General features: G+C 34.3%; 1 protein-coding gene across 4 annotated transcripts in view; it reads left to right on the top strand.

Moving 5' to 3' along the window:
* The window catches only part of LRP1B (LDL receptor related protein 1B), a 1,824,802-nt gene that overhangs the window by 1,116,082 nt on the left and 695,876 nt on the right, over positions 1-12,844 (top strand). For all 4 annotated transcript variants that reach the window (XM_070581263.1, XM_070581262.1, XM_070581261.1 and 1 more), the window contains one exon: positions 208-324. In XM_070581263.1, the coding sequence (XP_070437364.1) occupies positions 208-324 (117 nt within the window). The remainder of the gene's footprint in view (positions 1-207; positions 325-12,844) is intronic.

Below are 12,844 nucleotides of genomic sequence, written 5' to 3'. Positions count from 1 at the left end.
ATTGAAGGGCAAAGCATGTGAAATTTAGAGAAGATAAGCAAGCTGGCATTGTCAAAAATTAAATAAAAAATTACTTTTAAAATATTTTATCTAATAGAGCAATATAGTATCTTGTGTATAAAAGAGATATTGCATGATTTATTTTATCTTTAATGTTGTTCGAAAGACCTATAAATTTATTCTTTGTACATTAATTGATCATCACAGCCAGAACATGCCAGGTGGACCAGTTTTCTTGTGGAAACGGACGCTGCATTCCCAGAGCATGGCTGTGTGACAGGGAAGACGACTGTGGTGACCAGACAGACGAAATGGCATCTTGTGGTAAGTTGTGAGTGAAACATGCTGTTAGCAGCAACTGTGTCAGATACAAGATTCTATCACTATAATCTCTCTTAAAAGGCTATTTACTTATTTGCAAATACAAGTTGACAAGGCAGGAGATCTGCTACTTTTCATTACTACGTTTTGGGCCTGAGTGTGTCCTTTCATGATAACTTCAAAATATATCCCATTCATGAGGCAGTAACCATATCCTCGGTTACAATAAATGGATCCAAACATTGCAGAATTTATTAGAAAGTGATTATTATAAGGCTAACAGGACATTCTCCAATGTTCATTATTAATCTTATGCCTATAATGATTAAATTTTTCAAACAGAGTAACTCATTGAGTAAGATTTGGAGTAAGTGAGAAGGACCTGTTTCTTGTTGACATGCATGTGTTATGTTCTTGGAGTAATAAACAATATGGGTGGAGATTACATAGTTGGTAAACCACTTGTTTCATTTCTATAGATATATGATTCTCAAGGGAAAAACTGTTGTTAGTTTAAGACATTTTGTTAATGGCAAAATTCCTGGTCACTTTCCATTATTCCTCCTACTTTTGAAAACTAGTAAAATTTATTGTTACATAAAGTTGCAAATTTAATTACTCTCATTTGTACCTGTATATCGATATAGTTTATCATTTATCTTGTTAATGTATAGTGAAACATAACAAGGGAGTGAACCAGATTTTCTAAGATGTGTGCTTTATTTCAGGCATGCCTTATGAATTTTTAAAATTATTATGGGGAAACATATTAGACATGCTTAGCACATTTATTAAAAATATTATGCAATTGAGTATATATTTTTAATAATTTAATTCCATGTTATAATAATTCTAACAGGTGGAAAATGTGGGGGTTTGTTTATCCCTCAATTTAAATGGCTCTATTTAGGCAATACATTCTCTGTTTACCTAACTCTTTCCTTTAAAAATTTTCTTATACTGAACTTTAAGTCCCTGTAGACATTTGAGTTTATAACCTCTAAATAAAGTTTAAAGTAAGTAGTACGATTTGACATTTAAAGAAGACAATAGCGGTGTTGAAGAAGAAAGCAATAGAGAATCACACAATAACAATTCATCATACATTTTACGTGCAGAATTTCCAAAGCCTAGCCAATAAAGAGGGTTGAACAGTATATTCTCTCTCCTTTCCAATGTCCAGACTAATCATATGGTCCAAAAGATGGCTGGGTCTGCTTCTAGGTGGCTCTATTTTTGAGGAAAATTTGATTTCTTTTCTGTTCTCAGCATCTTCATCCAGAATGTACCAGAAAAATGACAAGCAACCCGAAAACGTTAAATACAGAGAAGCCCTGGAATGAGAGTCCCAATTCAGATAAGAAATGTCATGAAAACAATATAGAGTAGGAAAATAATAATGAGCTCCTTAGAGAACTTCAAGTAGGTCTTTGATCTATCTTGTTTTTGGTAATAGGTCTGGAATAAGACCTTTATTTTAATGATAATTTATTTGACTCAAAAGGAGGAAAAAAAATCCTAAAATTTCAATAATAATTGAAATAATCATACCAGTAAACGTACATCCTTTTCATTAGGTGTGGAAAAGAGGGATTAGAGGGGGTCCAGACACATATTTTCTTATTGAATCTTTACAACAAATATATGAGAAACATATTACCATCCACATTTTACAGAAAAGGGAATCAAAATTTAGAGACATTTAGTAATTTGCTTGAGATCGCAAGGCTAAAAAATAGCAGAACCGGGGTATGAATCCAGGTATGATTGAACCTAAAACTCAGCCATTTCAAGTTGATTTTGTTTGGGAGCCATGGATAGGGTACAAATAGGGGGCAGATACTGCAATTATACATATCCTTGAATATCTTATTTAAATGCACATAATATCTATAAGGAATTTTATTAATTGGCATGTTGGTAAATCTTTTAACATCTCCTGGTGGGGAGGATCCCTGATCTAGTGTTTGCCTATTATTGTGATGTAAATACTTTGACCACGGCCAATATCAAGTTGTCAACATGACTGTCTGAATGTGGACTTGGAAAAGATATGCATACCAATATGCAATATTTTCACGTTACAGATACACAATTTACATAGTAGATGTAAATAACTTCAAAAGCAAAATAATTAGGAAATTATGAACCTTGAGTATTTATTCCCCTTGTTTTCAACATTATTTATTTAATCATAAATTTATATAATTTTTTTCCATAATGACTGTGTGTTTAACAACTGACAGAAAAACTGAGTCCTTGAAAATTTGAAAATCGGCACTTGCAAGCTGGTGCAGATGCCTATGGTACATCACTGGATATAAAGACATTGTGAAATTTAGTTGTCAGATATAGTTCAGTTCTGAATGATAGCCCAATCTTAAAAAGTGATAATAAACCACATGTGTTAGTCTCAGTGCTGTTTCCCTTTTACAATCTGAGAAACTTGTGTCTCTCCAAACATGGTCTTCTCTTTAGTAACATACATTTATCTTTCAGATTGTCATTTTAAATCAAAATCTATGGAGTAGAGAAGCTGATAATGAAGCTCGGTAGGCACAATCTCACTCTTCAAGTTGTAGGAGAGAATGGCATAGATTTCTTTCATAACAGAAATTATCTCTGCACTGAATACAATATGACAAAATATTATAAATTGTTTAATTCACTGTATTTTTTTACAAAAAGCAGTCAATCTACTTGGCAATAATCTAGAAATGAATATAGGTTTAACTAATTCCCAGTTTTATTAAGCATCATTATAAAATTTGGACAGATCATATTTCATTTTTCCCATTGGAACTAGCCAAGTTCCCATAGGTTTAATCCTACTAGGAGACTGCAATTACTTTTTTTTTTTACACTTCAGCTCCATGAGCAGCCTCTGTTATGTTTAATAACTACTGTTTTACACTGAAAATAATATTAAAATTTGGATTTGAAAATATGCGAAACCCATGATTAGAAACGCTTCTGGTAGTAATTAGTAGCTGAAGGTACTGCACTGAGGGTCAAATTTTCAGTAGAATTCACTAGCACCTGTTTACAAACCTGATTCATTTTACTTGCATTTCCCTTTACAACAAGCTAATTGCTCATTTTAGGTTGAGACTATATGTGGGCAAACACTCAGACAATTGGGAAGGCCCTTGAGAATTCTCCCTTAATCTTTAAGCCATCTTTGAACTTTTTTAGTTGTCTTCATGTGTAGAAAGGAGACTGTGTAAATTGGTGCTGCAAATAAGAGAGGATATGCTAAAATTGTGAAGCCTGTGTTAGAAGTGAACTGTGTGTCGAGGAACTAAATGGTCAATCTCATGACAAAGATATGATTTAGCATTGGTTCTCAACTTTAGCTGTCAATAAAAGAATCACCTGAGGAGCTTTAAAATCACCTGCCCACGCCTCAGCTCAGACTAATTAAATAATCTCTGAGTGTGGGACCCAAGATTTAGTGTTTTTAATGTTTTCCAAGTGGTATGAATGTGCACTCAAGTCTGAGAACTGTACTTAAGGCAGTGGTTCTCAAACTTAAACAAGTATCAGAATCTCCTGGAGGGCTTGTTAAAAACAGAATGCTGGGACCCATTCCCAGAGTCTCGGATCCTCTAGATCTTTGATGGGATCCAAGAATTTACATTTCGAACAAATTCCCAAGTTGATGCTCATGCTACCAGTCCAGGGACCACACTTTAGGATCCACTGATTTAAGGGAACACCTTTCATATTTGATTTTATCTTACATGCACTTAATGACATAATTATGATTATATATGCAAAACCAGGATGGAAGTGAGTATCCAGACAAATTTTCTTGCCATCTCCAAATTACAGCATTAAATATGAGTATTTCATGATTAAACATAAGAATATTTCAAACTCACATTTTGCCTCTTGGACATTTCAAGATCAAAAACAGTATGCTGGTTTATTTTAAACTTTAACAATTTTGGGGTCGTTCTCTCTTCCAAATATCTCAACATAGCTTACATTTATTATTATTTTTTAATAAATATCCCTTAATGTGAATTGGTAACTTCTGGTTTGTTCAAAGAGTTTAACTTCAGAAAATATACAAAGTTTGTTGAAAGATTTAAAAACCATTCAATGGAATATAAATAAAAATCCACTAAAATTTGCAAAGTTAATATTACTCCGTTTTATGAATGTTCCTCTTTTAAATCTTTAAAGATAGTAGAATTCTGTCTCAGGTATCTGGAATCTTACTTGTAAGTGTACTTATAATTTTACTCCACATAACTAAGGAGCAAAGAGTATCAGAAAGAGAATGGGCAAGGATGAGACACAAGCAAGAAGAGAGAGCGAGCTATCAAAAAGAAATCATTTCCCAGTTAAATCAGGGTATGTTGCAGCAGATATTTTCAACTACATTGTTAGAAAACAAAGTTCCTGATTAAGTTTAACATTATTATTTTTTAATTTTGCAAGAAAAAACTGTATATGTGTGTAACAAATTTAATGAGGATCATTAACCCAGTGGAGCAGTGACAAAATGTGATTATTGCCAAGCACTGCTTTCCACTGCTTTGTCATTCCTTAATAACCTCTTGGCAGACCCAATGACTGGTAACTTTTAGATTCTATAACTTGATCCAACCGACTTCGAAATTCCAGTATTATATCTTAGTCAGAGCTCTCTCCTCCCCCATTGCCATCTAGACTTGAGATTCTAGGAACTGGGATGAGAGGAGAATGTGTTCTGTTTTTTCACTCTCTACTTCTCCTCACTTCTAGTCTGAGTTCTTCTGGCAGAGAGGACAGATGGAGAAAATAGGTAACATCTTTTTAAGAAGGTCTAGTGGTAAACTTCTCTCTGGTTCTCTGAATATCACAGCCCTGTGGCACATGAGAAATACAGCTCTCTTGAGAGGCTCTTATGTGAGATCTTCAGAGAGGCCTGAGGTCTCACTTCTCTTTAGAGCTCCTTGAACCTCCTCTTTCTTTTGCTTTTCCTTCTCCCTTCTTCAGAATTCCCTCACATCAAGACCCAGATCTCTTTTATCTCCATCCCTCATCATTCCCACCACAGGTGGTCTATAGTTGCTAGAATCGCTGTTGCTTAGTAGGCTGCTCTCTTGGTTGCATTACTGTTATGATAAAAAAAAAACAGTTGCTATCTTTTGCTGGGTCCACTTTTTTGCTCTCCCAAACGTGATCAGGCTGCTCTCTTGATGACCCATCTCTTGGACTTGCCACTTCTCTCCAGGGTTTTCTTCTTCTCTAGATGCTGGGTAAAATGATAATTCTACTTCCTGAGCAGCATCCTATCAGTTCCCTTTTTTTATGCAGCAGTAAAATTTCGTGAATGATTCTCATGGAGCCTCCTTCCCTTGAATACGGTTTCTACATAAGGTTGACTTGTGGAGTACTCTCCTCTTATAAGGAAGGGCTCCAAATACTGGGTTCTCTCTATAGAATGTGGGGGCATTTAGCTTCTCCTTGTTGCTAGTATTGGATCTAAGTGGGTCAGTGCCACGGCAAAAGGAAGAATTCCACTATTACATGTATTTGTTTACTTAACTCACTCAATCAGTTTTTCTTTCTCTTCTGTCTCCCTTTCTCCCTTCCTATTTCCTGCTAAAGCAGGGAGGCACATGCCTACCAATGCAAATAAGCACACAAGTTTATTCAATGCATGGAAATTTAGAAGGAATAAGAAAAACCACCCATTTTAGCCCCTCACATTATAAATAAGGAAACTGAAGCACTGAACATTGTATGTCCAGAGTTGCAGAATGAATTAATAGATGTGGCAAGCATTGGATCTCAGGCTCATTCACTCCTAGTTTTCTATTCCAGAGAATCACAGACTTTGCTTGTTGTCTGTAGATGTTATATAATTCAGCCTCTCATCCAATATAAGAATTCCTCTAAAACTCGTCTCAGGGATGTTTACCTAGCTCTTGTTTGAATAATTTCAGAAACAATGGACTGGCCATTTCACAGGGTAATGAATTCTACTGTTGGACAGTAATGAATTGTCAGAATATTCCTCTTTTGTGGAGTCAACATCTGTGTTCCTAAAGATTCTACTCACTAGGACTTTCTCTGTCCTGTGAAGCTACAGTGTGAATCTATAACCTTGTCCACAGGATCACTCTTTAGATCACCAAAAACACCATCTTGTCTATGTAAGCCTTCTCTTTTACAGGTTAAACACATCACTTTGTTCAAATTTCCTTACATGACCATTTGTCATCTCTGTCCCTACCAATTACCCTACTATGCATACGCTTGGATTTTCAATGACCTTAGTAAAATGAATGGCCTAAAATGGGGAGTTGGTATTCAATGGGTATGGAGTTTCAGTTTTGCAAGATGAAAAAGTTCTAGGGATCTATTGCACAACAATGTGAATAGGGTTAACACTACTGAACTGTACTCTTAAAAATGGTTAAAATGTAAATTTTATGTGTTTTTACCACAATTTAAAAAATTCAGGCCTAGAATTGAACAGAACATAGTACCCCATATGTGATATTTTTGCAACAGATCATAGTGGGATTACTACCTGCTTCTGTTAAAGCAGTCTTGGGTGTCAGCCTTGGCATGTAACTCACAGGTTGAGTTTCTGGTTAATTAAAATATCTAAGCTTTTCTTCTAGACTAGATCACTCTTTTTGGGTACTTTCAATGTGTAGATTTCAAAATTATTTTGTTTCCTTTGATATGATTCTTCCTTATCCATATATTTCAGAATATGAACATAGGTGGGGTCTTTTCCACTCCAAACTGTTACTCTTACCTCCATCCTCCTGTAACTCTTAGCTCCCTGCAATTTTGCAGTTTTGAATCCATAATACTAATGACGTCTTCTAGTTTTGTGTAATTTAAACATTTGATAAACATAGCTTTGAAGGCTGTAACCAAATCATGGTGACAAAGGCACGAACCTCTTGGTGAGCAATTAAAAACATCCTTCTGGGGAAAATTCATCCCATAATTAAAACTCTGTGGATACGGTTTTGAAGCGAGTACTCATCCACTTAAATTTACCATCATCTTGCTTTTTGATACTTTCATTTATCATCATAAGGTTTCTCAAAAATATTGCTAAAAATACAGAAGCACTCTGTTTTTGGCATTTTCATGAAATATACTTATCTAAAAATTGTCTAGCAAATAAATGAAGTTAGTTTGGCAAATAGTCTCTTTAAAAATGTTGACAAAATAATATGTTAATGAGTTCATACAGAATTATTATTGGAGATATATGTAAACTTTACCTCTCCATAGTTTCCGAATTTTCACTCATTTTTGGAATTGGGATAATATTATTTTCCATTTTCCAGCTTTCATTCATCTTTTTCATCTTCCCTTATTCTGAAATCACTGTCAATATTCTAAGATCAAAAATGTTTGAGGTTTTATTATATGTTTGATAACGTGTCTCAATATGAAGATAAACTCATTTTTAGCAATTAGGTGTTATATTTTTCTGTGATTTAGAGCTTTAATTTCCTCTCAAATCTGTTTGTCCTTACATCTCCAATCTGGCAATAATTACTTTTACTAAAATGATGGAAACCAGACAAATTGAGAAGCTCTTTTTCCGGCCTGTGTCCTGCAAATTTATGCTTGGTATGCCAGATGGTCTTGTTCTGTTTTGTCTTGTTCCATACATTTATATTTAAAGATCCTTATTATTTTTGTTTAGAAATGGGATGCAAACTTCTGTTGTATTCTTGTTATTCTTATAGGTATGAGACATGCTTTTCCATTTGTCTGGTTACAATTCCCTCTTTGTTCATACTTGACTTATAAGCCTCTGTATGCAGAGGAGTGGGAGGTTAAGCAAACCCTGGTGGGGTATATTAAAAGCCACAGGCAGAAATTATTAAAAGCAGCTTTTACTTCCTTGACCTAACTCAGCATTTCCCAGACTTCTTGCTCGAGGATGTGAATCACCAGGTGCTTGTAACTGACAAGATTCCCAGCCTTCTACTCCCCTTCCCCAAAGATTCCCATTCAGGAGGTCATGCATAGAGTCCAGAAATCTGTATTTTGGGAAAAGTACCTCATGTGATTCTTATCCTAAAACAAGACCAGAGAAATTTAAACTCTGTGATTTCAACATTCCCTACAAATTAGAATTTGTTAGGGCTGCTGCAACAAACTGCCACAAACACGATGGCTTAAGACAACAGAAATTTATTCCCTCACTGTTTTGGAGGCTAGAAGTCAAAAATCAAGATATCATCAGCGCCTCCTCCAAAGAGAAACTTTGCTTGTTTTTTCCAGCTTCTGTTGGCTCCTGACTCTCCTTGCCTGTGGCAGCATAACTCCAATCTCTTGTCTCCATCTTCCCATGGCCTTCTTCCCTGGCTCTGTCGAATGTCCCTCTCCTTTCTCTTATAAGGACAGCAGTCATTGGATTTAGGGCCTGCCTTTAATCCAGGATGCTCTCATCTGGAGATCCTTAACCTAATTACATCTCCAGAGACTCTATTTCTAAAGAAGGTGGCATTCACAGGTACCAGGTTTAGGTTTAGACATATCTTTTCAATACATGCAATTCAACCCATTACACCTGGAGAGCTTTATTGTGCCCTGTACAACCAATTGAATTATAATGGAGGCTCAAGTATAGGTATTTTTAAAAGGTGTACATATAATTCTAATATGCACCCAGGCTCATGAAACACTCTTCTATTACCTATTATTTAGTTCCCGCCTCCTGCTTACCTTCTTAGCCAGTATCTCTGTTACGTCCCTCCAATCCTCAGATTCTCTTGCTTTTCCATTGTGTCTAGAGCTCTGCACTACCAGAAGTAATTTGCTGGCTCACCAGCCACTGGGCAATAATAATTCTAACTGCCTCTATGGTGCTGACAGAAATGTAGCCCTTTAGACTTCTGTCAAAGGTAAACATGAATTCTTCAGAGATTTCAACAGCATTGATTTCCTAATTGGTTTTATACACAGACACACACACAAATATAACTATCATGAGAATCAAATGAGATAATATATGTAAAATCTAGGTAGTGGTTGGCATCTAGTAGTCATTCAACAAAAATTAGCTAAGATTTGTCTTCTTTTTCCTTCCTTCCAAGTAATTTTCTATTCTTAAATGGGAATATATATGTATATATATTTTTTTCCAGCTGAAGTTGAAGTTGGCCCAATTGAAATTATTTTAGAAAATAGCAGCATTTCCAAATCCTTATTTTTATAAATATTAAATTTAGTGTTTTGAAAAATGCCAGATTAAAGTCCTATATTGATCCAGGAAGCATATCACTTCTTCTATGCTGAGTTGGCATTTTGAAAACAGAAAGCTGTGTGCATATGTCGATGTTTGTATCACGAGTTGCTGCTCATTGCTCTGATGAGATCTTTTCTAGAATTTGAGCAGACCCAAAGTGACTGAAGTCGGGGCACTACCTCAGGGTACACTGCCAAGAAGCAGTCAGGATGTAACTTCTGTGAGTCCTTCTGAGGCCACCTCCTTTCCAGAACCTCAAGTATAGTGTTTTATTGATCTGTTCTTCAAATATTGTGAAATCTCTGAATATTGTCCACATTAGACAAAGTCCAGCATTTTTATCTACTATGTTCTAGATGCTGGGGTCACAAGGGAAGGCAAGAATGCAAAGTTTCTTCTTTCAGAGAGGGGAAAAGCCCTCAATAAGTACAAACACAAAATAATTAAAAATTGTGACAAGTGCTATGAAAGAAACAAGAAGCCAAACGACACTTCTACTTAATGTGTTATATGTGAATGTTCTAAATATTGCTGCATTCTTTTTAACAAATAATTTATATATATTTTCTGCTTTAACATATATGAATTCTTTTGTGGTAGTACTGGGTCTTTATATGGTACTGAAATTCTGGGTTCAGTGTATCTGCATGATCTAGTCCATTTCTTCACTATTATTCTACAACTATACAAATAGTATGTATTTACGTGTTTACCACCAATGGTATATATGTACATTTAGCTTTAAAAACACAGGTAATATATAAATGCTTATAATAAAATCTAGTTCACACTCTAATGGTGACAACCATTTTTAGCTCTTAGCCATGTTTTCTGTTTACTACCATTTTTTTAGTAAAATATTTAACTACTATTTCTTGATTTCTCAAAATTATACTTGTCTTTTGATTTTCTCTTAAGTATAACATATTGTAAAAAAATTTTAAATTAAAGCTGTACAAGTAAAGAAAGGTAATTATACAACTTTAAAGAAAGTAATATTATATTGTTAGGATAATGTAAGAATTGGTTACCTCATGATTTATTAAAAGCAATTATAAACTATATTGAGAAAATGGGAAAGGGACAGCGTGGAGTACTAAAAGAAAGTAAAATTTCTCATTTTTAATACAGACATTTCAAATGGTATGTAATCAACAAAACAGTAAAATATTGCTTATGGATCAGCTTCATAAATATTCTAGTAAATATTTCTTTGAAAATATTTGCATGTGGAAGAATACATACTAATCATTTGTGATTTCCTTCTGTTATAATAAATATGATATTAATTTTATTTAATTAAGGCATGAGGAAAAGTCTGTATAATATTCTTTTTTGGGAAGCTACATTTTTGCTTTGTGGCTTGGGAAATTATTATTTTGTGGAATTACCTTGTGAACACAAGAAAAATATGTATTTTTTATTTGGTCACTGTAAATTTTGACAAATAGATGGATAGAGAAATAGATGTATAGACAGATAGATTGATAGAAGAACAGGTGATATTGATCAAGCTTATTAATTCATTTTTAATATCCTCTGTATCCTTATTTGTATTTTGCTAGTTTAAGGAGAAGTTAAAAAATAAAAGCAAAGCTCTCTGAAATATATTTTCTTTTGTATATAAAATGGAATAATAAAGGGGCTAGCCTGGTAGCATCGTGATTAAGTTCTCAGGCTCGGCTTTGATGGCCCAGGGTTCATGGGTTTGGATCCTGGGTGCAGACCTACACACTGCTCATCAAGCCATGCTGTGGCGGTGTTCCACATACAAAATAGAGGAAGACTGGCATGGATGTTAGCTCAGGGACAATCTTCCTCAAGCAAAAAGAGGAAGATTGGTAACAGATGTTAGCTTAGGGGCACTCTTACTCACAAAATATAAAAAAGGCAATAATAAAAACTACCTCATAGTGTTGTCATGGGTGCAATAAAATATTTGGACGCCTGACTAATATTTGTGTTTAGTGGTGAGAGCTAACAAATAAGGGCAAAGTAGCTGATTACTCTCAATATACACTAGTGTACATGTGCAAGCCATCGGGCACGACTAGGATTAGTACCATTGCTTTACCCCTGGATTTAACTCCTGTAATTTCCATGGGAATGGGAACTCTTCACATTGAGTGCACTCTTCTTTTTCTTCCTTCTGTCTATTTAGTGGTTTTTATGTTTTCTATGTCAGGAAACACTTAGAAAAATTTGCTAGTTCTAGTTATGTTTGACATTTTACTCCTAATGACCCTGTGATTTCTCATTTGCAATCAGGGTCTGGCAGTATGGAGCTCAATGACAGTTTGATTGCCTGGTCACTTTTATATCGTTAGTATGTGTGAGGGGAAAAAGAATAAGCAAGAGCGAGGCCTTAGAAACCATTTATAATCCTAACTATATCTTGAACCAGTATTAATATAATAATCAAAGTCATCTATTTTTGGAGATATCAAAGAAAGTATAACTCATCTGGAGTGTCACTTGCTCCTTTACCCTGAGTGCTTTGCTTTCTTTGTATATAAAAGAAAAGGCACTTGTCTGGATAGTCTAATTATAGTCAAGATACCAGAATTGTGAATGGACATCAACCAATCAACCAGAGAGCTAGGAACAAGGACTCCCAAAGCATATTGTTTGCACTAAAAAGTCAACATGTATAAGCAATTTGACAAAAATTATTCTTATTAATAATGAGCTAAATTTTTAAATGGTAAAAATGAAATAGAAAAAAAAGTATCCCAGGTAAGTTGACTTCTTTTTCATACTACTAAAAAGTCTATTCCTTTGCTTACACAGTGCTAAAATTACTAATCCTAGAGTATGAATTAGAATAATAAAACTATAACAAAATGCCACATACCATGTAGTTTTTAAAATTTCTGTAATCTTAAAAGGTTGACATTTTAAAATAAAATTTGTTTTATTCTTCTTCTCTTGGAGGATGTATTATTATATGTGAGCACACAGAAAGACTAAAATTTCCTGAAATATAGTCTTAAACTACATAGTAAAATTAATTTACTTGAGATACTGACTTTTTACATATTTTGGGTTTTGATATAAATGATCAATCAATTAATTGTTGTTTATTTCGTCTGCCACATTTCATTGGGCACTTCTAATTTACTAAATTTATTTTCTTTAGTTATTACTTTAATCATTTCTTCAAATGAAAAATCTAAATTCATTCTTTAATTATTAACCTTAGGTTTGAATTGAATGTAGACTTATTTTAGTACTAATTATTTTAATTACCAGGGATATCAATGTTAGATATGAATGTTAGATATGAAAAATCTG

Source organism: Equus przewalskii, chromosome 17 (assembly GCF_037783145.1).
Source record: "Equus przewalskii isolate Varuska chromosome 17, EquPr2, whole genome shotgun sequence".
NCBI classification, from domain to species: Eukaryota; Metazoa; Chordata; class Mammalia; order Perissodactyla; family Equidae; genus Equus; species Equus przewalskii.
This window is presented reverse-complemented; position numbering and strand designations above follow the sequence as displayed.